The sequence below is a fragment of the Ailuropoda melanoleuca genome, chromosome 10, assembly GCF_002007445.2.
Source record: "Ailuropoda melanoleuca isolate Jingjing chromosome 10, ASM200744v2, whole genome shotgun sequence".
Lineage (NCBI taxonomy): Eukaryota > Metazoa > Chordata > Mammalia > Carnivora > Ursidae > Ailuropoda > Ailuropoda melanoleuca.
Window position 1 is genome coordinate 102872811 of NC_048227.1, and position 26055 is coordinate 102898865.

Below are 26055 nucleotides of genomic sequence, written 5' to 3' on the forward strand. Positions count from 1 at the left end.
GGAAGCCGGGAAATGCGGGAATAAGAGAGGGAAGTGGGAATGGTAATATTTTAAGCGTATTTTATGTGAGATTTCTAAGCAGATGACACAAAAAGGAGTATTTTGAACTCTTTGATAGGATTTTGCTTTGTTTTGTTTTTAAATAAAACTATTAATACAGAAAACCCCATAATTTTTGGAAAATTAAAAAAAAAATTGTTCTGTAATGAGTTAACTTTAAGGGAGTTCACATTCTGTCCGGACAGGTCTTCCTGATTGCTGTTTTTCTTCCCTCTCTCATGAAATTTAAGCCTTTTATGAATGTAAATGGAAACAAATCGGTAACCAGTTCCTTTATTAAGAAGCTGTTTGTCTTTTTTTCTCAAAACGTTCTATAAAATTACTCAACCCTAGGCATTTACATAAAGACAAAAAGTGTGTTTTTTCTTAGGTGTTAATTTTCCAGTCAGATTACTCTTCAGTATGGTATAGATTAAAACTGCTACAGCATTTTTTTGGTTTTGTGATTATTGAACTTTCTCATCTAACAGGTGGGCAACCCAAGGTTTTGACTTTCTACAAGCCATTGAGCCTGCCTTTATTTCAGCTTTGCCAGAAGATGACTTCTTGGTATGGAATATTCTAGAGGTTTTTTTTTTATTAAAGAAATAAGTTGATCACTGTTCCTGATTGTGTATTTTTTATAGTTGTTCTTAAATATTTTTTCATAATTATTATAGCACTGAAAGTTAAGGCATTTGTAACAACGAAGAGTAAGATATTCCATGTTCTTTTCTTTTTATAACAATATTGTTCAATTGACTGATAAGTCAGTGGCTAGCTGTGAAGCCTGGCATTTGTAAAATATTTGTCAGTTTCAAATTTTATAAAGTGCTGACTTATTAGTTGCTGCTTTTTAGCAGTTTAATGAAGAACAAGGATTAGCCGTTTCATTTCAGTATGCGTCATTTGAGAGCATGCCAGATGTTAAATATTATCGCTGTTTTTCCAGTACTTTCCATCAGCTCAAAAAGATGATGTTCAACATGTGAATTTAATCATATTAGCCTCTGAATAGTAGAGATGATTATAGAAGTCCCCTGCTTGTGCACATCATTGCCTTGTGGGGAATTGAGTGCTAATTTGCTTTTATTTATAAAAACTGAGTGGTATATATTACTATTATTTTAAATCATGTGCAGTTTATGTTTATACCTATTTTCTTTTAAATGAACTTTGAAAATATTTACCAAGGATAGCATAGCATATTTCTTTTAAATATACTGAATGCTTAATTTGTGCTACTTACCTGATTGAGAGAATGTATATTCTTTCCCTTGTCCTTTCCCATTTTCCTAGAGTCTTCAAGCCTTGATGAATGAGTGCATTGGCCACGTGATAGGAAAGCCACACAGTCCTGTTACAGGTTTGTACCTTGGTAAGACGGCAGTTAGAACATTTCCCCTGGCACCTCCCAGTTTGGGCAAGCACATCAGCTTGCAGCTGCACCCCTTCACGCTGTGTAGAGAAGTTCTTTAGCAATACTGAAGGAGCTGACAGTGACAGGAATAAGGTGTGTATGTGGGGAACTCCACAGTCCTAAGTCCAGCAGGAAGATTACAATGCCAGCACAGCATATTCACTGCCCACCGGCAGTGTTAACTACACATTTTAATTAATTAGTGAGTATTTTGCGCACCAACAATGATTCTGTTCTCCCCCTTAAAATCTCTTCTGGGAAGGAAAGACTTGGAGATATAGCTGTTAGGGAGCGAGGGCCTTTCTTGATAGAGGTAAGTGAGTATAATTGTTCTGTCCCCTTCCTCACCTTTCAAAGGAGAATGAGTTTGTTTTCTTCTCCACAGCTAAGAATTTCCCCACTAACAGAGTAAATTCTTAACTGATTTTATTTAAAAAAACAAAACAAAAAACGTAAGTGATGCTATGATATATTTTCATTATAGTTTTCAATTACAGTTTTACGGAGTATGTTGAAACTTTGAAACAAAATATATCAGAAAAAGACTGTGTCTTCCCCCATTCTTGAGATAGTAAATAAAAGCAAAACTGTATTTATATGCAGTAAACATCCAAAAATGAAAACTTAGAAATTTTAAAGCAGTTTAAAATGCACAAGATAAAATAATTCATAAACGGTAAACTTATTGGGTAGGAACTGTATCTTAAAGGATGTTTGCTAGCTACAGAAAATTTAGTAGACCAGGTTTTAATGCTTGGATTCTCTAAAATTCTCTCAGTTACTCAGCTTATACCTTTTATTCTCCCAAGGTTGTTATGAAATGAAAGTTATCATTTGCAAAACTCTTTGAACATTTTATATAATGTTATAATTTTATAGCATTCTATATTCTTATCAAACTTTTGGTTAATCATATTATCTTAAAAACTTTGATTTTCTGATCTTCTTAAATATTTCACTAGAATACGTGGTCAATAATTCAGTAAAAACCACTTCTCTAAAACACTTATATATACGGAATCATTTTCATGGTAACAGAAGGACAACGTAGAAAGAGTATGTAGAGAAATGGAGAAAATGTACATAGACAAAATTTCAAGGAAGAAAAATACTACAGAAGAAAGAAAAAAACGGTCATATTCCCACAGTTGATAGATAATCACTGCTAAGGTGGGATCACGAGTTATTCACGTGCTTCTCCCCCAACTGCTAGTAGGACGGTGACTTAACAGTGCTGCCTGTGGGCTGGAGGTGCTCTTTGTCTTCTGGGCCATGTGGCTTGGTGGAAACGGCACTGGCTGAGAGTCAGATTGCCAGACAGCCTGGTGACCTGGGGCTGCGCATGTAACATCGCTGAACCTCCTCTGCAAATGCTCAACAGGAGATGCTAATGAGGGTCCCGCATTTAGATTTTGTAAACTGTAGTGTTCTGTGCATAGCAGCAGTCTGCATCCAGTTTTGTGCTCTTTCCTTACAAGGGCAGTTAGTGAAAGGGAGAGCCTACCAGCTGTCGTTCCCGCTGCCTGCTGTCTTCCTCTCCCTCTGCCCTACACTCGGAACCACAGACAACACCCTCGTGGATAGCCTTCCCTAGGTTCTGCACACTCATGTAATTGTACAGGTGCATTGTGCCCTGCCTTCTTTATTCTCCTGGCATCATGCAAGCATAGACAAGCTCCTGTTCTACTGTTTAAAAGTTGGGTCACATTGGATATTTATTCTCTTGCATTTCTTACAACTGTAGAAATTCCTCCCTGTCAACAGGGAGAGATCCAACTCATTCTCCTTGGCGGCTGCATTGTGTCCATTATGGGTGTATTGTAGTTCTTGGCACCGTTTCCTTGTGGGCATTTGTTTTGTTAGTTTTTGCCATGAAAAACATCTCTAGAGTAAATCTCACTAGTGAAATTAGAGTGTCTGTTTTATGTTTACTGACTGTTGGGATTTTCTTTTCAATGAAATATCACAGTTTTGCAGCAGTTAGTTATATATACTCTTAAATGTTCTCTCTCATATATGAAAAATGCGAAACGTGTGTGTGTGTGTGTGTGTGTGTGTGTGTGTGTGTTTTAGTAACATGTCTTTCTTTTACACCTTGAAGGGGAATTTTGTAGTGATTTTTGACTCCAAAGTTCCCAGTATGTTTGCTGAATTAAAGACATCACCTTCCTTCCTGAGGCATTTTTTTTCTCTTTTTATCTTTGTTACTATTGGAGTTCTTTCATTTATGATCATAATTGTTGAGATAATGAACCAGAGACACAAACTGCCTGAATTTTTTCTTAATAATTGCTTGATTTTTGTTTTGCAAGTTTTCCCTTCAGATCTCTCCATTTTGGGGACGTCGGTCTTTCCTGTGTAATGTTATTGACAACAAACAAACCAGAACCATGAAGAAGGAAGTATTTCCATTTAGAATAAAGCATATGTAGATGAAATAAAACATGGAGCGAAATTATTCATATGAAGAGAAAATATGACATTTAAAAAAATTAAGGAGGGTTAAAACCAAGTCAGAAGTAAGAGGGCACGAGTCAGGGTGAAATAGACAAAATGTAACAGGTGTGCTATGCCAGTGGTGTCTAGTTTCAGGGAAAGGAGAATTATCAGTGTTTCTGTAATCACTAGGCAAGGGCCCTTTAAATCCTTATTTTAAATTTTATCTAGTTTTTACCAGAATATTTAAACAAAGAGAAGAAAACATGTTCTGAAAAAAAGAATAACCCATTTAAACTGTGTCTAATCCTCTTCCTTTGGTTTAAAGGAATTAAATGAAACTCCTTGTACTCAGGAAAATGACAGTGACTGTCCCTGACTCAGAACTGGTTGAAGTATCAGCATGGGCCAGAATCTTTCTAAAAATGTAGCCAGCATAAAGAACTCTTTTTTTATTAGGGAGATGCTACATTTCAGTCTCTAGCTGGGTCCCATCAGTCTCTAACTGGGTCCCATCAGTCTCTAACTGGGTCCCATTGTTTGTTTCGCATCCATTGTGTACTTTCTCTCCAGGATTTAGGAAATGTTTTTGATGGCTAAAAGTTTGAACGTATAATACACCTTTTATTAATTTTTTAAAAGTAACGTTTTCCACAGTGTTTGTCTATGTGATATGATTTTCTTACTTACATAATGGGTTTATTTGGCCAGTGGCAAAGTTAAGTCCCATCCCGTTTCTGTGTAGTGAGCCGCTTTGGTTTTTTCTTTTGACCCCTTTAACAAGTTGCACTTTCACTGTTGTCACTGGCAGCTATTCATCGGAACAGCCCCCGTCCTGTGAAGGTGCCGCGATGCCACAGTGACCCTCCCAACCCACATCTCATCATCCCGACGCCAGAGGGTTTCAGGTATTTGGAGCTTATCTAGCCTTTTGCTGTATGGATGCTTCTCTGATGCGCATGGTCCTGCTCTGATGGCTACTGGGTGCTTGCTCTGATCATGGAGTATTTTTTCTGTGTTCTCGTTGCTACTGTTTTAAAAGCTCTTAGTTGCATTATCTCGAAGATACACCACAGTGCTTTAGTTGCAAGACAAAAAGAGATGCAACTTTAAAACCGACTTGTACCTTTCCACATAACTTAGTTTCTCAGCTGATTTATAACCTCAAGCTACTAAATGCTTACCAGCTTTGGAATAATTCTTTCTTTCTCTTTCTTTGAAAATGACCTTACAAAAACAAATGTGAGCGTGCATAGCATAGTAAAACATTTGAAAAACAATCCTAAACATAATGTAGCAGTGAAGAAAAATTGGAATGATCTTTCCAGTCTTGACTTTCATGTGTGTATGTAACCTTGAAGCAATTTAAATACTAAAGTGAGTTCTGAAACTCTAGTACAAAGTATTTCCCTTGAATGTGGTGGCATTTCTGCATCTTGAGGGAGTGAGCATTTTCTCTCCCCTGTAGAATCACTTTTTAAAATTAATTTTATTTGACATTATTTGCTAGGAAAAAACCACAATTATTTTCAAGATAATTAGTTTTTTTTTCTTTTTTACACCTAGACCTGAGTCTCAATCAAAGAAAAATTTGCAATTTATATTTTTAAATATTTTTCATTTCCTCACCCTATTTTATTCTTAATTGAAAACCACTGGAGAGTCCAGTGCCTTTTCTCAGCTGTGTTCCTGAAGCTTTTCTTCTCGTCTCAGCACTCGGAGCGTGCCTTCGGATGCACGGAGCCACGGCAGCCCCGCTGCTGCTTCTGTCACTGCTGCCACCGCCGCCGGTCGCCCCGGCCCCTCCGGCAGCGACTCTGCACCACCCAAACCCATCAGCAGTGCCCATGATACCAGGTAGTCACCCTCCACCAGCGGCATGCCTCCTTGGCCCCCTCCTGTGCACTTTGCCGGGGCCTCAGCTTTGGGATGTGGCCCGTGGGGCATCACCCCCCGAAGGCTCTGGCACCCAGCAGCACAAGTAGATAATTTGCCTGATTAATATTTCTTTGGAGCGAGTATTAACCAAAATGACCAGACTCTCTGCTAATAACAACTCTTTGGAGAGAGTATCAGACCAACGAACCTGGTCCCCACCAAAGGGGACGTGAGAATTTTGGCAAGTGGTGCCTTTCTTGAGGGGTCCCAAGGTAGTTCAGAGATGGATCCTAGTTAACACCATTAGGTGGGGATTTGTTTTTTAGGAGGATCACTTTTCTAACCAAATTTTCTAATTTATAGCATTATTGATTAGAAGTAGTTTGTGAAGTTGGAAAAATGAGACCACAGGGTTTGTATCTTATCTGGAGAACGTATCATTAGTAGAGCTATCAGCCACTTGGCAAGCTCCAGAAAGTCTCTTGCATGAGTCTTCCAAATGGGTGAGGAGCGTGTGGCACTTCTTCCCATTCTAGTTGTTAGTTTTGACAGAGGATTTCATCAAGGTCTCATATACTTAATGGAGAAAGGACATTCTCTCCCCTTAGCCATGCCAAAGACTGTGGTGCCGAGAAGTCACTCAACACCTCTATTTTCCTGATTTCCTGGAGATGAAATTAGCCAATTTCACTGTCACTTTTCTCATCTTCCAATTAAAGAGGGAGATAGAGGCAAATAAAACTTTATGGGTTGAGGGTGATCTGATAAAAAAAGATGAAACTGTGAAGGAACTCAGTGCCCTGTATGTTGCTCCAAAGAAAAAGTATGTTGTTGGCCTAAAGATGTAGCTTTAGAATTGAAAACACACTAAAATGTTTTTAGACTTACTTTATAACAGTCTAAAATTTCTACAAACATTTCCATTCTTCTCATTCATTAAAATAACAAGTGTTCCTGATTTGTAGTGATAAACATCTATAACCTAAAAAAAGTCAACGTGTTTTACAGCTTAAGCTGCCAACCCGAACAATTAACAGTTACCAGGAGACAGATTCCCATTTACCTTCTTCATTTTTATGTTGAGAGCATTTCATGGCAAGTGTTTCCACATATGCTGTCCTGTCCCTGAGGTAGGCACTGAAACTACCCTTTTGTAAGTATAACTCAGGGCGAAGGGAAGCCACTTGCCCTCACGTGTAGACTCGGTGGAGGAGAGCACTTCACCATGACCTGCTGTGTCCACGTTTGCACGCCATTCCTGCAAAACTAGAAAAGGAAGAAATGCCCCCCCCCTTTTCGAGTTTCACGAACTATGACGTAAGTCATTTGTGAGTTGGAGGCGTGGTACGTCAAGCATATTTTAGTATAAAAATGAAGTACGTTTGGTCGGCCTTCGTGTGCATTTAGTCTTCGGCTTTGTGGAAGTTGTCTTCAGTCTGTTGTGAGTAGCATTTCATAAATATTCTTCATCTTAAGGCTGATTCTTTTTTTTTTTTTTTTTTAAAGATTTTATTTATTTATTTGACAGAGATAGAGACAGCCAGCGAGAGAGGGAACACAAGCAGGGGGAATGGGAGAGGAAGAAGCAGGCTCATAGCAGAGGAGCCTGATGTGGAGCTCGATCCCATAACGCCGGGATCACGCCCTGAGCCGAAGGCAGACGCTTAACCGCTGTGCCACCCAGGCGCCCCTTAAGGCTGATTCTTGACACTCAGAAATTTTACTACCATCGTGGTGTGCCATCTTGAAGGTCATTTTCCATAAAGGAATCCAGTTCTCTTGACTTTCCGGTGGTGCGTATGTGACCGTGGCAGAGGACGGCAAGTCCAGGTGGAGATGTGCTTAGCCAGCAGTTGTTTGCTTCAGTCCTGCGTTCGAGCCCTGCTCCTGTTCAGTTTAACCTTGGGCCTCAGGCCCTTTTTGGTGGACCTGTGCTGCAGACCCCACGGCGGCTGGCATGTGCCCCGCCGATGACCTGGTCCAGCCCGGGGTTTGTGACTGTGCTGTGGGGGAAGCCGAGTGATGGCCAGGACTTGCAGCGTCAGCAGGAAGGCCCCTGTGTCTCGGTGTGCGGCCCTTCCTGTCCTAGAGACCTGTCAGCCCTGTGGAGTCTTACTGTGCCCCACAGCGTCCTGGAAATGTTTTGATTTGATTTGGTTTGACTTAGCAAATAATCTGGGCTTCAGTGATCTTACCAGAGTTGATAAAACTTTTTTACAGTGTTCTGCTGCTTTGCGAGACTGATAAGTTAATTTTTCAGGAATTTTGCAAGCCGATTGTTACACCACGGAAATTGTGGAGCTCCACAACTAGTAGTTAAACATTCACCAGCACGCTATTTCCTTTAAGTATATTTTTTGCCTTTTACCCTAGCAAAAATCTCTGAAGATGTGGAATTGGCTCATTTCATCCCCAGGAAATCAGGAAAATAGAGGTGTTGAGTGGCCTCTCGGCACCACAGTCTTTGGCATGGCTTTAGGAGTCATGTGTCTCTTCACTTCAACGTCCGTGATTTTTCCGTGAAATGGCGTCAAGACTTTTTGATGAACTCCGTGGCAATAGAGGATGTCCCTCTCTCTTCAGACTTAACACGTATTATTGCTGGATTTGAGAGTTTAGGGAAATAAAAAAGCCTTGCATGCTTTGTGATTTGTGAACATCTGTTCAGTAGAACCCTGTCACCTTAAGTCTATTCAGCATTTGATAGAAAAGAGCATAAATGCTACCATACTTCATAGTATCGCTCATACACACGGTATACGGGAAACTTGTTAATAAACGCAGGCTGTGCTTATCTTGGATTACTAGAATTATAATTAACACTTCCCTTATTTAATTCTGGATTTTACAGTATGGATTCAGTCTGGGTTTCTAAACACACTTAACTTTGTTCTGGAAAAGCAGCCAATGAACTTTGTTCTCTCCGTGCCGGCTTCCCTCTCTTCTGCACCTTTGCTCGGCGACTGCTTGAAGAGTCGTTAGGTCTTCCCTTCCATTGTCTTAAGAGATGTGAAATCTTTTGAATCATGTAATAATTTTAACACTTTAAATAGAATGAAGTACGTAAATACATAGTATGATCAGAATTTTAAATATTAGCCTGTTTGGCTTATAATTTTTATCCATCCTGGGCTTAAATGGTGGAGCTTTCCACACATGTCAGTAACACTTGAATAAAACCTGTTTTGTTTGTACTTTTGTTGTTTTTAACTTAAAACAGAGTGTTACGCAGTCAGGTTCTCATGTGTCAGCAGTGGAGGATAAAAATCTGACCGTCCTTCCCAGTTCCAGAGAAGGGTTTCTCAGTAGCAGCGCTGTTCACTTTGGGTGCATAATTATTTGGGGGCTGTCCTTTGCGTTATCCTGTACTTACTAGATGCCAGGTGTCCCCAGCGGGCAAAATTACCCCTAGTTGAGAATTACCGCTCTAGAAGAATCTCACAGATCTTTCATTTTGAGTTCCATTGAATTGACAGCTCAATTTTTTAAAATTTCGAAACAGGGGTTCCAGCGTCCCTGAGAACGACCGATTGGCTTCCATAGCCGCCGAGTTACAGTTTCGGTCCCTGAGCCGCCACTCAAGCCCCACTGAGGAGCGTGACGGTGAGTGTGTGAGCCGCAGACTCTGGTCTCGACCAGCTGAATCCTCTGCCTCAGTTTACCAGTTTCCATGGTTTATGCCTTAGAAAGAAATGAAGAGTGAGAAAGAGATAGCAGAGTTCCCAGAGAACGTTTGATGTTTAGCATGTTGGCTCCTTACTATAGATGCCTTTCTAGCTGTACTTGTATTTTCTATGTCTACTTTTGCTGCTTTTCCAAAAATAATTATTATTTCTAATACTTTAATTGCCAAACGCTCTTATTTTCTTTAAAAATACAAACCTGCCCTCGGTTTGTTAATGATACACTGAGGCTTTATTATAATGCCGGGCCTCTTGAGTGGGGACCCCAGGGAATCTAATTTCTGCTCAGTATTCTGTTGGCTTATTTGTGGAAAATTTATGTAGTTAAAATTATGTAGTGCCCTTGACAATTTCTTAGTTTGGTATAGTTTTCTAGAATTGATTGTCAAGACAGCTTCTCATACTCACGTCAAATAGAAATTAATTACCAGAAAGGACAGGTTGACGGTAACTAATCATTGCCATGCACCATTTCAGTCTTGCTCTCGATTACACAAGCATATCTGTCCCGTAAATCTTAATTTGTGTGCAAAACATACTTCTTGCAGAACCAGCATATCCAAAAGGTGATTCAAGTGGGTCAGCTCGAAGAAGCTGGGAACTTCGGACACTTATCAGTCAGACGAAGGGTAAGAGAGAGAATGTTGAACTTAAAATGTTTAAGCATAAAGTGAGGAGTTTCAGCTAAAATATGCTTTAGCTTTTCAATTATTAGTCCTTCTACATTAATATTTTGTGCTCTCTTTTATACCTGTGACATTACTTCCTATGTATACTGTGTTTGTACGCATTTCCTATTTTTTATAATAAATTATAAGCTCCTTTGATCTGGAACATGTTTCATTCATCTTTGTATTCTTCAAGCAGTTGTGGTGCTTAATTCTGTATGTTACCTTGGGTGGGCCCTTAGCTTAATTCTTTGTACGTGGTAGGAATATAATTACTATCTGTGAAATGAAGAACTATTCATGTCTTATGCTGTATGATAATGTTTTTGAGAAGCCAAATAGTTTGGCCAGGTGATAACTGACAGAGCAGGGATCAGCGCACACTGCTTCTGTCTCCAAGTCTGGTGCTCTTACCGACCATCGCCCCTTGGAAGTATGTTGTCCACCAAAGCCTAGACTATTCGGGGATTTCATGGAGGAGTGAGGCTTGAGTTGACTCTTGAAGGAAAAACTGGTCTGCCTCAAGCCTAGAGGAAAAGTACAGAATAAAAACACATCTGGAGGAAGGCCCAGTGACTGTGTAGCTATAAATGGAGGTGAACTTGAAGGGGTTGGGGGAAGTTAGACCATGGCCAGTCTTCAGTGACAGCTAAGTGGTTAAGGCCTTCCCCAGAGATGGCGGGCAGCCCTGTAGCCTGTTGGGCACCTGGTGTGTTCGGGGAGTGGGGAGGAGGAGCTCGGAAGACCCCAGAGTGGAGGAAGCTACCAGCCCGGAGTGGGGAGGAAATGGGAAGATGGGTTAGTATATCATTAGAGTCATACAGTGTCAGATACCAGACTAAGGTGGGATTTTCAAAAAAGGAATGAAGTTGAGAAATGACTGCCAGGCCTGAGGCAGGCGAGGTGTTCACGGAGCGTTTAGGGCAGGGAGATCCATGGGCTGGAGCCTGGGTGACAGGGAAGAGAGTCTGTCCAGTGGCTCTCACGTCACCAGTAGTTCCCATGCATGCCAGGTCTTTGTGATAATTTTCAAAACACTTTGTGGTCAAAAGAACTTGGGAACTCTCGGGGTAGTTACAGTTCACACTAACAAAGATGGAGAAATCTTGAGAAATTTTTACTGTTTAAAAAAATATATATATTTGACAGTGAAGTCCGTGGCCTCATAGCTGTGAAATCTTGTTCAGTGCCCAGGAGACCTGATGTGTCATATATTGAGGTACAGAAAACAGCAATTCATGTTTTTAAGAAATGGTCGTAGTAAGAAACTACAATTAGAACATTATACACCTTGGGGAATTTCTTTTCTCAAATTAACCTCACAGCCATCCTTGTCCTCCGTGATCTCTTTGTTGGCCAGAGAGTTCATGCTCTTAAATAGCAAGGATACAGAATGATGAGTATGTAATGGGGGCATATCCGAAACTGTGCTTTTCACATGACAGGTGTGACCCAATGGTGGGTTGTAAAGTCAGCATTAGAAAAAAATAGGATAGAGTCTGAATCACATGTGGTAAGAGTAATACTGTTTTATGAAACTGTTGTTTAGATCTCCGTGTGTCTAAAAGTTATTTTTTACTGTAAGTCTTGATAAAATAAGTCGGGGCACTGGAGATATGGAGCCTGAGAAGGTAAGAAATAGTAGCAGCAGTAGCTTAATCTTACTGAGTATTGCTGTGTCCCAGGCACAGGGCTCAGCGCTTTACATGTGTGATTTCACTAAGTACAGTAGTGCTTGGGCGTGAGGTCTCATTACCCTCATTTCACAGATTAGGAATTTGATATGTGAAGAAGTCCGGTAACTGCCCATGGTCAAACACCTGGAAAATGGTGAAGCCGGGACTTTACCCGGGCATTCTGGTTCCAGAGCCTTTGCTCTGCACCCTTTCCAGAGAAGTGACAACTTAATTCCCTTCTCGTCGAGATGGCTTCCGAGAGTAGGTATGGTTATCTCAGTGGAGAAGGGACGCTTGAGATGTGCCCGCCAGGCACTGTGTGGGAAGACAGCATAGGCAGGAAAAAGCTCGAAGTGAGAAATGGCTTGGAGTAGTCTATGAGTCTGTTCAGTTTGGTTCGTCTGGGGCCTGTGGTAGGGGAAGAGAAGGAGAATACTGACAAAAGTGAACTGGGAAAGATAAACCGGGTCCAGATTCTGCAGGGCCATGAATCCCCTGTGAAGGGCTTGGTTTTTTGGTAAACGGGTTGTTGAGAACCATGAAATAAATTTAAGTAGGAAAGGAACATGATCAGATTTTACCTGTTAGTAAGACAATCCTGGCCAACAAGAGTGGACTGGAGACAGGAGAGACTGGAGGCAAGTGGGAAGTCACTGCAGTGTCTGTCTGAGCCGCAGTCTGGGGGGAGGAGGTCATCGGCTCCACCTGACTAGCCTGTGTTCCATATGTGTGTCTGTGCAGTGGGTGGCGCCTGGAGCTCTTGGACTGGAATGACTTGAGTGCACCTGCTGGGTGACTAGACTGATAAGCCTTGCCGTGCTGGAGTGCTCATGTGTGTGCTCTGTTTCTATTATTTGCTGGACATTGACTCGCTGCTAGTGACTGGAACTACTGAGTTTGTGATTCTCCCTGCAGACAGCGCTTCCAAACAAGGACCCATAGAAGCTATCCAGAAGTCAGTCCGGTTGTTTGAAGAAAAGAGGTATCGAGAAATGAGGAGAAAGAATATCATTGGTCAAGTTTGTGATACCCCTAAATCTTACGATAACGTTATGCACGTAGGCTTGAGGAAGGTGACCTTCAAGTGGCAAAGAGGAAACAAAATTGGTAAGGAAATTGAGGAACCTCTGTTGGAAATGGCAATAGTTACACGTCTTTAGGTTAAATCATATAATTGGTCCTTTTCTCTTACAGACATGGCATATCTTTTGCAGAGGGTTCTGTTTTTTAGTTTGTATAAATAATGTGTCTATAAGATGTGTTCTAAGAGCAGTACAAGAGGAGATTTTAGGAAGATTTGTTTTTAATGGTTCACTAAATTGAGTCGTTTTGCTTGGTAACTCCAGCGGTTGCCAGTAGAGAACTACATAAATTTTACCCATTAGTTCCAGTTGATGTTTTTAGGACCTTACTCCTTCCAGCACATTATTGAAGAGAGACTGGGTACAAATAGAGACAGTCTTTCCTAAAACATTGCCTATTAACTAATTTCCAGGTGAAACGCCTCTTGTAAAATAAGTGCTGGTGGATCGTGTGACAGAAGGAATCTGACCGCGTTTCAGATCCTTCCGTCTTTTAAGTGCATGTCTCCGGGAGTGTTTAGGTCTGAAGAGGCCAGTGCAGTTGTAATAATGGGACTCTGTGAGCCCCCAGGAAACCCTCAACATTCTGTAGAGCTATCAGGGCAGAAAACACTGAAAAAATCAAGTGCTTTATAGATTTTATCAGTTCTCGTTATCAGTCTTAGCCATGTATCCCCTTCACTTAATGTCCCCACAGATGTGTTGGTAGAAAAGCCACACCCACACCCCCCTGGCTGTGCAGCGATGAGGCACAGTTAGACGGTGGCCCGGCTCACTCCTGACCCCCGGCCCTGACCTCCTTGAGGCCGTGAGGGCTCAGAAGTGTGCACTTCCATGCCCCTTCTGGGGTTTGCCAAAGTCACTTCTACTCTAGATATTTACAGGGAAGGCACAGCCAAGAGATTGCCTTCAGTCATTGGGGAGCATTGAGAAACATTTTGGGTCTTGCTATAGTAGATAATTGTGGATTATATAAATATAGATCCAGAATTGGGAAAGATTCTATACATATCTGAGTGATGTAAAATGGCCTCGCTTTGGTGACTGAGAGCAGTATGTTTGTTCTGTTCGCAGGGGAGGGGCAGTATGGGAAGGTCTACACCTGTATCAGTGTCGACACCGGCGAGTTGATGGCTATGAAGGAGGTGAGTGGTCTGGTCTTGCGGGAGGCCTTTTGGTTTGAAGCCCCTGTGTGACAGAGATCTGGTGCAGAAGCTTGTTTTCAAGGCTCTCCTTAGCGCCTAGAGCTAGCTTAGGTGCCTCCATGTTGTGTCGTCTAGGCAGGTGCCCTGAGACGACAGAGTAACAGTGTCCGATGCCCGTGAGGTCACTCAGACCAGGCGCACAGATGATTCTGCCGCCACGTGGGCGTGCTAGGTGCCATACAGAGGGAGGAGCAAAGTTAGCTGAAGGCTGAAAGGATGGTGGTAACGGCGTCTTCGCAGGGAGTTAGGGGAGATGCCGTTTGTGATCAGCTTCAGAAATGAGCGGCATTTCAATAGCTGGAGGTAGGATGGGGGAGAGCAGGGGAAAGCTGACGAGGCCCGTCAGGGAAGCAAATACCGTTGTTGCTCATGAGGAGACACTCTGGGACTCGAGGGGCAGACGAGCCTGTGGGGGAAGAGGCTGGAGCTGCCATGGCCCTACCCCCCAGCTCCTGAAGTGTTTCGTGTCTTCCCTGCGTGGGAAGACACTCACCGGCACTGCCTCTGTCACCTTGTTCCTGCTGGGTTGTAAACATCTCCTTTATTTTTTTTAAGATTTCATTTAGGATGCCTCGGTGGCTCAGTCAGTTAAGCAGTTAAACATCTGCCTTCAACTCAGGTCGTGATCCCAGGGTTTGGGATCCTGCATTAGGCTCTCTGCTTAGTGGGGAGCCTGCTTCTCCCTTTCCCTCTGCCCAAAAGAGATTTTATTTATTTATTTGAGAGAGATGGAAAAAGCACGAATGGGGGGAGAGAGAGAGGGAGAAGCAGACTACCCACTGAGCAGGGAGCCCGATGTCAGGCTTGATTCCACGACCCTGGGATCATGACCTGAGTCAAAGGCAGACGCTTAGCTGACTGAGCCACCCAGGCGCCTCTGTTCTAAACTTATTTTTTAAATTTAAATTCAATTAATTAACATATAATGTATTAGTTTCAGAGGTGGAGGTCAGTGACTCATCAGTCTTATATAACACCCAGTGCCCATTTCATCCCGTGCCCTCCTTAATGTCCATCATCAAGTTATCCCATCCACCTACTGTCCTCCCCTCCAGCAGCCCTCAGTTTGTTTCCTGTGATTAAGAGTCTCTTATGGTTTGTCTCTCTCTCCAGTTTCATCTTTATTTTTTCCTCTCTTCCCCTGTGATTCTGTTTTGTTTCTTTAATTCCACACATGAGTGAGATCATATGGTAATTGTCTTTCTCTGACTGACATATTTCACTTAGCATAATACCTTCTGTTTCCATCCACATCTTTGCAAATGGAAAGATTTCATTGTTTTTTGTTGGCTGAGTAATACTCCATTGTATATATACCGTATCTTCTTTATCCATTCATCTGTCGATGGACATCTGGGCTCTTTCCATAACTTGGCTATTGTGGACATTGCTGCTGTAAACATTGGGGTGCGGGTGACCCTTTGTAAACTTCTTAAGGGCACAATCGTCTCACATCTTTTTATCTTCCCAGAACCTATACACTTGTGATCACTTACTGAATGCTTAATGTTCTTGTGAATTCAGTTTGCAGTTATGAAAATGATCCCATTAGCTGTTCTCTCACCAAATATTCTAAAGCAGGCATGTTTAATTCACTTGGAATGACAAGGCAAAGAAAGACTCGAAGTCAAGTCACAGACACACTGACCATAGTCCCGTGAGTCTGGATGGTGCAGGTGTCCGAGGAGGCCCTCGTGGTTAAAGGTGTCTTGTTCCTGGTTTGTGACAGGACCAGCGCTGACCAACAGTTTTCTCTTTACAGATTCGATTTCAACCTAATGACCATAAAACTATCAAGGAAACTGCAGACGAATTGAAAATCTTTGAGGGCATCAAACACCCCAATCTGGTTCGGTATTTTGGTGTGGAGCTTCATAGAGTAAGCCAACTTTGATCACGCGGTTTTGTGTGAGGAATCAGTTAAGGGCACAGTCGGAGTCCTGTTCTACATCGCAGGTCTTCTCATTTCAGAGCACAGTAACTTTGCCTAATTATCAGGAAATCTCCATGAGTTACACCATTTCTGCCTTCTCTCTGAAACTAGAGGAGTTCTTCCTAAAATGTAAGTTGTAGACTGTAGTCGTTAACCCGACATTATAAAGCACTGAAACCCATCCTGCTGGTCAGAAGATTCTTCTAAAATGCCCCTTACACAGCGCGTTACTTTTTTCCCCCATTTTCACTAATCATGCTGATTTTTCTTTTACGTGTATTTAAGGAACCGTTGTAAAATGCAAAAGTTAAAACTTCAAATTCATTTCCCCCCTTGTGTTTAGAAGTAAACCCTTGGAGGGAAAGAGGATAACTTGGAGCATCTCGGTGGAGTCTGAACTTCCAGGGGAAGTTGAGTAGTGGTGATCTTTAATGTTTTCCCAAATAAATTCATATCTGAAAAGGATGTGTTTCAGTACTTAATAATACATTTATAGGGACAGTCCTGTTGGTCCCTGTCTGAGATTATATAGCAGCCTTAATTTCAGAGGATTATAGAGAACTTATCACCTGTGATTTCAGAAGACACTCTTATCCCGACTAGCTGTATAATTCCAGACAGGAGGCAGACAGACACCTCTGTTTAGGAGTGAGAAATGACTGTTCTCAGACAAATTCAGTGTTGAGGATGACGAGTGTAGCATACCATTAGAAAGAAGTCCTTTGGGGCATGACCTGTGACGTTTTCCAGATTCTTTACTTGGTGTACCTGTAAACACAGGCTGCATCTTATTCCTCCTGCAGGAAGAAATGTACATCTTCATGGAGTACTGTGACGAAGGGACGTTAGAAGAGGTGTCAAGGCTGGGACTTCAGGAACATGTCATTAGGCTGTATTCAAAGCAGATCACCATTGCAATCAATGTCCTCCATGAGCATGGCATAGTTCACCGTGACATCAAAGGTAATCCTCACACTCACCTGGCTGCCATGGAGACCAGACTACGTGCCCTCCACATAATAGGTGCCGCCAGGACACTCGATCCCACTCCCACACGTCATTTCTCTAGAAAGAAGTACCTTTACTGTGAAAATGCTTCCATAAAGAGCCCAGTATTGAGAGACCGTGTAGAACACATGTCCCCATCCATGAGCAGACAGGTCTGCTCTGTCTGCGTACAGTTCTCAGTGTGGTCTGTTTCCCCAAGAATGAAATTGCCTTTTTCTGTCGGCTGATTTAGCCAACCTTGTGTGTTTCCTAGACGTTCTCCATCAGAGCATCTTATCTCTGTGTCAGGACTCATGTATTTCCATGTGAACAGGGTGGATGTGTAAAGTGGCAGGGAATCTGAGATGCCAGTGTAGGCGGTGTTTTGGGAGACAAGGTTTATTTCCACCAACCTCCTCCCGCGTAGAATTCTGCTAACGACTGACTCAGTCATGCTGATGGATTTGAAGTGCTTTTCTCTTGCATGAGGGGAATAGTCATGCTCTTCTCTTGCATGAGGGGAATAGTCATGCTTGTCTCACAATTGTCCCTCTGGCATTTGCCCCTGACCTTTGTATTTGGGGAGTCTGGGGATGATTAAAGTGACAAATTATTTGTCTCTGATGGGCCCTAGACCGAAGGATTCCACTCTGTCACACAGTCCGAGGCCAGCCTAGACACGTGCACTCTACAGTCGGCTGGCTTCCGACCAGCCGCAAGACCCGGGGCGGGGCCAGATCACACCAGAACCTGCTTTGGTCTGAGTGTGAGGATCGTCTGTCCTCCCTCCAGTGGCTCCCCCTGAATCCCCAGCATCCACAAGCCTTGTTGCCTCCCCGCCTGCCCGTCTACCACAGTGCTCTGCTGCCTGGGATCATTGTGAGCACTGGTTTGATTGGCTCTTCGCAGGCCATGGCCTGAGTGCTGAAAATGCGCTCCGCGCTCCTGAGCCTGACGAGTGCTTGTTTGTTGTTAGGTGCCAACATCTTCCTCACCTCCTCGGGGCTCATCAAGCTGGGGGATTTCGGATGCTCAGTAAAGCTTAAGAACAACGCGCAGACCATGCCGGGCGAAGTGAACAGCACGCTGGGGACAGCAGGTGGGGGCCGGCTTGGTTCGTCTTCGCCGAGGTGACCCGTTGCAGTGCACTTGCTGACTGGGTTTCCCATCGCCTCTGTTGTCAGCGCGGATCAGGGAGGAGGGAGGGCTTCAGAGCACGGGCCCCTGGGCATCCACCTGCCAACAAATTCGCCTCTCCCCACAAAGTAAAAGGAGGGAGGAGCGTCCTCTGTTTCTTCCCAGAAAAACTTCCTTTGTTGTTCACATGGGCTTTATTAAAACCATTCTAGTCAAACACAGCAGTATGTTAAATACAACAGTATGGGTTGGTTTTTTTTTTAAAGAACATAACTTTTTTATTGCCCAACACCTTTGACAGTTCGTGTCTCTCTAAAGGAAGCAGGAAGTTTGGAGGATTCTTGGCCCTTGTACAGGAAAAGGAGTGGGTAGGCATACTCAGAAGTCAGTGAATGTCTTACCACACGGAATGTGCTACCCGGGCAGCCAGGCCCACACTGTCAGGCTCCCCACCAGTCTGCTTTATTGTCCCTTTAAAAAGGGACATGTCTTGTGGTGATTATTTGTTTTGATCAGTGTCATGAAATTTTACATCTTCTTTTGCACATTAAATTTCATATTTTATTGTGAATACAGCTTATCTGAAGATCTACCATTCAAAATTGTCCTTTAGATAATAATTTGCCATTCAAAAATTCTCCATTCAGAAAATTGACTTGAAATGTCTGTTAGTTTCAGTGTTTCCTATTATGTAACTCGGAGAATGTCCACTCTGCCCCCCCCAACAAATTAGTTTCATTTATGTGGAGTATTACACGATATTAATTTTTTGCTTGGCTGACTGCGGCGTGCTGTATTTATAACCCACTCCTACCACCGTATCTGTGACTTTTAAAGCATACATGGCTCCTGAAGTCATCACTCGCGCAAAAGGAGAAGGCCATGGGCGTGCGGCAGACATCTGGAGTCTGGGCTGCGTCGTCATAGAGATGGTGACCGGCAAGGTAAGCAGAGCCCACACCTGGAGGAGAAACTCCCGGGGGGCACTCCCGGGGGGCACTTCACATGAACAGAACTGTAACTGTGGTTTTATTAGCTATGATAAATACCACGGATACATTTTCTGCTAACTAGAGAACGTGACTAAATATAAAAGATGCGACCTGTCAAAAGATACAGTAATGTGAAGACAAGTGACAAACTAGGAAGAACCAAATATTTGTAAGATTTATGACTTAGCGCTTAGGCGAGTGAATAAAAACAGTAGGAAGCTCAAGTGAAAACATGGAGAAGCGAGGAACTGCAGAAAGAAATGGGAAACCAGAAACCTCTGTCCACGCAAACATTAGCACGTGAGTGCAGCGTGACTCACGATTGCCAGACTTGGAGGCAACCGAGGTGTCCTTCCGGAAGGGAACGGATGAGCGGACTGCTGATCCAGACGACGGGTTATTATGCAGCAATGACAAGAAATGAGCCGTCCAGCCCAGAGGACGACTCGGAGGAACTGTAAGAGCGTGCTGCCGACGAGAAAGAAGCTGATCTGGAAGCACCACATACACGCGGTGCGATCCCAAGCTCATGACGTTCGGGCGACGCAGCCCGGGGAGGCAGGAGGAGGACCGGTGGTCACCAGCGGCTCCGGGAGCGGGAGGGAAGGATGGCTAGATAGAGCACAGGGTGTTTAGGGCAGTGAGACTGTTCTGTGTGATCGTGTATCTGGAAATCCTAAAAATGTACCTTCTGATGAAAGTACTGCTAATGAACAACTGTACAAACGTCTAAAGGGACCGTTGTGTGTGTAGTGGCATCGTTTATAAAGCAGAAAACGTTAGAAACCTCTCAAGTGTTACTAGTGGGAAAATGTATTATCCCTTGTGTCTGTGAACAAAGTAGCATTTTATCCTTTATGATGTAAAAAATCACCAGAGCTTCACACTATTAGAATTTGACGTTCATTATTCAGCAAGGTGGTGTAGTGATGTCCCTATGAGAGAACTGTTGAGTTGTTTATGTTTTGTTGACATTTTTGTATTATTTTATATGTTACATTTTTTATTTGCACGATGGTGACTTCTAGATAATGCTGGACTAATAGAACATCCAGATGGGATAGGCAGACTGTGCTGAACAGCTGGTTTTGTAAATAAGGTTTTACTGGCACTCAGTCACACCGATTCATTTGTGTATCTTCTGTGGCTGCTGTCAGGCCACAGTAGGAGAATTGAGGCGCTGTAGCAGAGGTCATGTGGCCTACAAGCCTAAAATACTTACTGATTGGCCCTATGAGTAAAAGCTTTCTGGCCTCTGGACATTTATTAACATCGAGATGCCTGAAAAGATTGGGCAGTTTTATTTTTTATGGCCATGCAATATTATTAAACCTGCTTTTTTCCCCTTTTCTTAGAGGCCTTGGCATGAATATGAACACAACTTTCAGATTATGTATAAAGTGGGAATGGGGCACAAGCCACCGATCCCTGAAAGATTAAGCCCGGAAGGAAAGGACTTCCTTTCTCACTGCCTTGAAAGTGAGCCCAGGATGAGGTGGACAGCCAGCCAGCTCCTCGACCATTCCTTCGTCAAGGTTGGGTAGATCGCCATACAGTCTTTCTCATGTTGTAATGTTTGAGTTCTGTTTGTATCTGGCACTGAAGGAAATTTGGAAACTTAGATATAGAATGTCTAGATCTGTATCTGAAGTGGAAAGGAGCTAAATATAGTATGCCAGGGAATTTCGTATGTCTTTTTTTCCCAGAGAATGTTCATTGAGGTTCTCTGCTTGATCCATCCTGGTGTGTTTATGGTACACTTGGGACTGTTAACATGGAATTTTAAATGGGACTGGGTGAAAGACATAGTTTCTTCTGCTGAGTGTGTAGTCTCCTTGAGGACAGGCTCAGTAGTGAGGAAGCAGTGTGTTCCGAGCTGGGATGAGGGTCTGTATGCCATGCTGTCACGTCACTGAGAAGAGCGATTTCATCCAGCCAGGCAATCTCAGCTGTCATTGCTTCCTCTGGAATGAGATGCCCCAGTGTTGGGGAGGGTGTGGGGAGGTTGGGCAGGGAGGTGGGGGTACGGCAGGCTAACGGGGGTAAGACAGTCGAGGAACTGTGTATAGATGGATCACAGGATGTGGAAAATGGCCAAAGGTAAGGCTGCGAAAGTGAACAGGAGCCCCATGAAGGAGTTTCAGTTTATGATAAGCATGAGATGATTAAATGGTGTTTTAGAATGATCCTTCTGGAGACAGAGTAGTTACGAAGTTTCTGATACAGCTGCTGGGCTGGGCATGGGAGGTCAGGGGCGAGTTATCAGCGATATTTAGGGGTTAAAATGGCCACGACTGAATAGCTGATGGGATGAGAAAGGTGAGTAAGGGGAGGGGTCTAGGACGGCTCCCAGGCCCCGGCTCGGGTCCCCAGGTTAGAGATCCCGTCGGCCAGGAGGAGTGCAGAGGCAGTTGGCTGAGGGTCAGGTCAGGGAGGCGGTGGATTCCTCTCTGGTAGATTGTGGTTGAGGTGTTTGGAACGTCTGCTTAGGGACTTCAGACGGGCGTGTAGGTAGTGTGGGCTCACGCCTGGGATTGAACGGGCTCGGATGCAGATCCAGGAGACAGAACATTGCTGGGAGAGGATTTCGAGGAGAAGTGTGGTGAGAATGGAACCCTGGGGAAAACAACGCTGAAAGGGCCCTGCTGGGGAGCCCCTGACTGAGGGAGGGAAGGTGCAGGAGAGCAGGGTGGGTGGAATGAAGGAACAAGTAGCTGGATTTGCTATGTAGATATTAGGGATTCGTGATTAAAAACACTCATCTCTTTGTTGAGACAGTATGAACTCGATTTGTACAGATACATTCTGAAAAGCATTCTCGGTGGCTGGTTGGCAGACGTCACTGGCTATACGAGTTGAGCCTCCCCTCCAGGCTGGCTGCAAACGGGGGTCCTTGAGGCGGCAGTGGCGGCGGCGGCGGCAGCGTGACTTACCTGTAAGTCACGTGCCTGCTGCAGACTGGCTTCAGCTCTCTCCTGCCTCTCTCACAGGTCTGCACAGATGAAGAATGAAGCTAATCGGTCTGCGGCCTGGTAGTGTGTGTGCTCAGAGAATTCTCGTAATCACTACTGTATGTAATATTTACATAAAGACTGTGCTGAGAAGCAGTTTAAGCCTTTTTAACCTTCCAAGACTGAAGACTGCACAGGTGACAAGCGTCACTTCTCCTGCTGCTCCTGTTTGACGTGGCACGGGGCCCTTCCGAGTGACGGTGTCCACGAGGGAAAGAAGCTGCATGTTAAGTGCCATTACTACTGTACACGGACCATCGCCTCTGTCACCTGTTTCTCGTGTGACTGAGAACCGTGACATCAGTGTAGTATTTTGACCTTCCTGGGTTCAAAAGCAGTTGTAGTGTTATCAGGTGTCCTGGGCCTTGTTAAACTCTTGTTTGTCGAGTGCACTGACTGTGAAACCTTACCTTTTTGTTGTTGGCAAGCCACAGGTTTGTTATGCAAAGGCTGATTGATGAAATTTAAGAAAAAGGTTCTTTTTTCAATAAATGGTTTATTTTAGGAAAGCTCAGTTATATTGTCTTTTACTGGTTATCAGCTTCAGAGCTGTTATCTGAGACTGAGGCCTGTCACTCTTATTCACGTGTTCCCGTACAGAAGGGGTGCACGCCGATGCGTGAGAGATGAGCCCTGGGAGCCCTGCAGGATCTAGGATCTCCTCCCTGGAAAGCCTCAGGGCTAAAGGAAACGCCACTATGGATGCCAGAGGCCCCTTTAGATTCTCTTACGGTCCCCAGGCAGTGGAGGTCAGGGGACAGTAGTAGCCTTGGTACCACGTGCTGGAGGCTGTTGACCTTTAAACCAAGACGTGTCAGTGCGTGGTCAGTGTGAAGTACCGCTGAACTACGCCTTGACAAGAAAGCGTCTTTTTCAGTATGTCAGCGTTTCAGCAGTTAGTTTTCTAAAATAGCCCAAAGTATGTGTCATCGGTGATGGTGTTCAGCTTCTTTTCGCTATTAAATTTTTAAAAGATTGACCTTACAGCTCCCTGAACTTTTTGAGAACTCTTTTGAGTGAACTCACAGACTCACTCCTGACACCTGGCAGCTGCCTCTGAGCGAGTAATCTCTCGGGCACGACGTACTCACCTTCCCTGCAGGGCACCGGATCCTCTCCAAGACGTTAATGTCCAGAGAACGTTGGCATCACGGAAGGATCATACAGACACTGAGAATTTTGTTAAGATTTCAGTTCTTTCAAATAGCTTTCCGAGGTGTGATTCACACGGTCTTGGACGCGTACAGTTCAGGGGTCGTCCGTGTAGCTGTGTGAGCGTACAGCCGTCTTTCCAATCCGCCTGAGAACATCCCGCCGCACGAAGCCTCGTACCCCTCTGCAGTCGGTCCCCACCCCTACCCCTGGCCTTGGGCGACCACTGAGCCGCCTATCTCTCTAGGTGCGCCTACTCTGCGCATTTCATTAAACAGAATTTGACCGTACGTGGTCTTCGGTGTCTGGCATGGTGTTAGTGAGGTCCATCCACGTTGTAGCGCATTAGGACCGTAGTCCTTTGTACTGCTGAACGTGCCAGCGCGCGGAGATGCCACACATTTTATTTCTTCGCTTCCTGGTTCCATTTTTTGTTTGTGATGAATCATGCTGCTCTGCACATTCATATGCAAGTCTTTGTGTGGACAGACGTTTTCATCTCTCTTGGGAGTGGGACTTCTGGGTCCTATGGCAAATCCATGTTCGGTATTTCAAGAACCTGCCAAATGGTTTCCAGTGGCTGCAGTGTCCTGCATTCCCAGCAGCCCTGTGTGAGGGTTCCCGCCTGTCCACACTCTCCCCCGGATGTGTCCCTGGCCGTGGCCACTCTCCACGAAGCGGTAGCCGCTGTGGTTTTGATCTGCATTTCGCTCGTGATGGTGAGCTTTGTTTCTTGGGTGTTGGCCATTTATTTTTCTTTGGTGAGCGGTCTGCTCGAGTCTGCTGCCCATCTGTTAATTGGGTCATTTGTCTACTTCTTACTGAATTATGAGAGGTTTTTGTATGTTCTGGATACAAGTCCTTTACCAGGGATGTGATCTATAATAGTTGTTTCTCCTGGTCTGTGTCTTGTCCTCTCACCTTCTTAAGGGTGTCTTTTGAAACACAGACGTTTTTAATTTTGAAGTCTGGCTTATTAACTTGTTCTTTATTGCATATGCTCTTGCTATCGCATCTAAGAAATCATTACCTGACCCAAGATTGACATTTACATTTTCTTCGAAGAGTTTTATAGTCTCAGCTCCTACATTTAGATTCGTCATCTGTTTTTAGTTAATTTTTGTGTACGAGATCGATAGGGTTCACTGTGCACTTCAACTAACTTATTCCCTAATTTCACCTGTGGACAGGACGAAAAAGCCTGAGTTGCTTCTCCACCCGCTAGTCCGTAGACGGCTCAAGCTTGTTCTAGATGCTGACCTGTCCCGCCCGGGTGTGGGCTTCTGTAGTTTCGTGACGTTATTTTGTATAAACTTTAAAAGTCCGAGCACCCTGTACGAGTTCATCAACTTTGTTAATATTCTCCACTTCTTTCCCCCTCATTTGCAAACATATGGATGGAATGGCACCCTGAAACTCCGGTGGGGACTTTTCCTAATTCCCTGAAACATTTAGGAACGATCTGGCTAAAGACTACAGATTTTAAGATAAAGTGCAATTTGTGTCGTTTAATTCATTTTTCAAATTCAGAAGGATTATTATTCAGCAATCCTAACTTTGTATTTATACTGCTTCTTTCCTTAAAAGTCAACAGAACGGAGATGCCAGAAATTTAAAAAATGTCTAGTTCCTTCAACGTGTAAATCAAGACTGTGGTTTTGTTTGAAAAAAAATGTTAAAGGTAAAAAATCATATGAGTCTTACTCAGTGGAACGCTTTACTCACACAGCCCTAGGAAATTTTTCTAGATACTGAAAAGATCTAAGGTGCTTCATAAATGCTTTTCAAACAGTTCAGAACCTTAATATTAAAATAAGACAAGGCTGCAGGGCTGAGGACTGCCTGGCTTGGAACTGCTTATTCTTTTCTGGAGAAAAGCTTTGCTTTTTTCACTGCTAACTCTGAAACTTCAACATACTGACTGGGTATAACATTGTGGATTTTATTTTGGCCTAATTGCACTTAAGAAAGGCTCTTATTTTTACTTTCGGAAAGGGCATCAAGAGAAGACAGTGGCATTTCAGTCATGAAAGCACCCGAGTCGGGGCTCCGTTCATTTCGTCAGCCTCCCCTGAGCACTCGGGGACTCGGCACCGCTGACGCTCTGAGGAGGAGACATACGCTAAGTATGCAGGAGAAGTTTCTGATACTCTGTCTTGGCCACATTACCTGTCGGCGAGGAAGGCTGGGAGTGGTGCAGAATGTCGTGGGTCGGGAGAAACAGGAGTAAGTGCTCGGCCCTCTTCCGCCCTCGCAAGGCCGCAGCCCCGTTGTGTTAGGACAGAAAGCCTTCACACGTCTGAGGTGGTTGGTTTTCGTTTACATTTGTAGAAACTCGGGAAATACTCAAAACCCCAGGCAGGGTTGCAGGAGTGCGTTAGGGGCTGGGTACTCGTTCATTCCAAAGCGATGGGTCAGGCGCCGTGCCGCTTGGGGCGCCGTGCTGACCCAGCCTTCCCACGGCTGCTTCTGGAGGGCAGAGGGGCTGGCCCTGAAAAGGGACTTGCCCTTTTGTCTAGCATGTTGATCAGGAAAGTGAGTTGAGCCTCATTCATCCTGACCAAAAAAAAGTGTTTTAAAAATGTTTCTTGGTTAAATCTCTGAGGACATTTTTAGGAAATCACCCGGCTCCGATGCCGCCAGTTCTGTATCTGCACGGCCGCGCGCTCTTTCTGTAGGTGGCGACGAGTCCAAACGTGAGGGAGCTTCGGCAGCCGGCCTGGCCTTCCTGAGTGATTCCTTGGCAAAGGCCGCAA

The 26055-nt window shown here is 43.9% G+C and overlaps 1 protein-coding gene across 6 annotated transcripts in view; it reads left to right on the plus strand.

The window, feature by feature from the left end:
- Window positions 1-22657, plus strand: part of MAP3K4 (mitogen-activated protein kinase kinase kinase 4) — a 114381-nt gene extending 91724 nt beyond the window's left edge. The window contains exons 14-27 of one of the 6 annotated variants that reach the window (XM_034669413.1): window positions 531-609; window positions 1339-1417; window positions 4707-4803; window positions 5609-5752; window positions 9276-9376; window positions 10005-10085; window positions 12716-12907; window positions 13957-14027; window positions 15850-15966; window positions 16824-16983; window positions 17984-18106; window positions 18982-19088; window positions 20492-20671; window positions 22127-22657. In XM_034669413.1, coding sequence (XP_034525304.1) covers window positions 531-609; window positions 1339-1417; window positions 4707-4803; window positions 5609-5752; window positions 9276-9376; window positions 10005-10085; window positions 12716-12907; window positions 13957-14027; window positions 15850-15966; window positions 16824-16983; window positions 17984-18106; window positions 18982-19088; window positions 20492-20671; window positions 22127-22147 — 1552 coding nt within the window. In that variant the 3' untranslated portion in view covers window positions 22148-22657. The other 5 variants (XM_034669414.1, XM_034669415.1, XM_034669416.1 and 2 more) reach the window with 5 other exon arrangements.
- Window positions 22658-26055: the final 3398 nt, after the last annotated feature.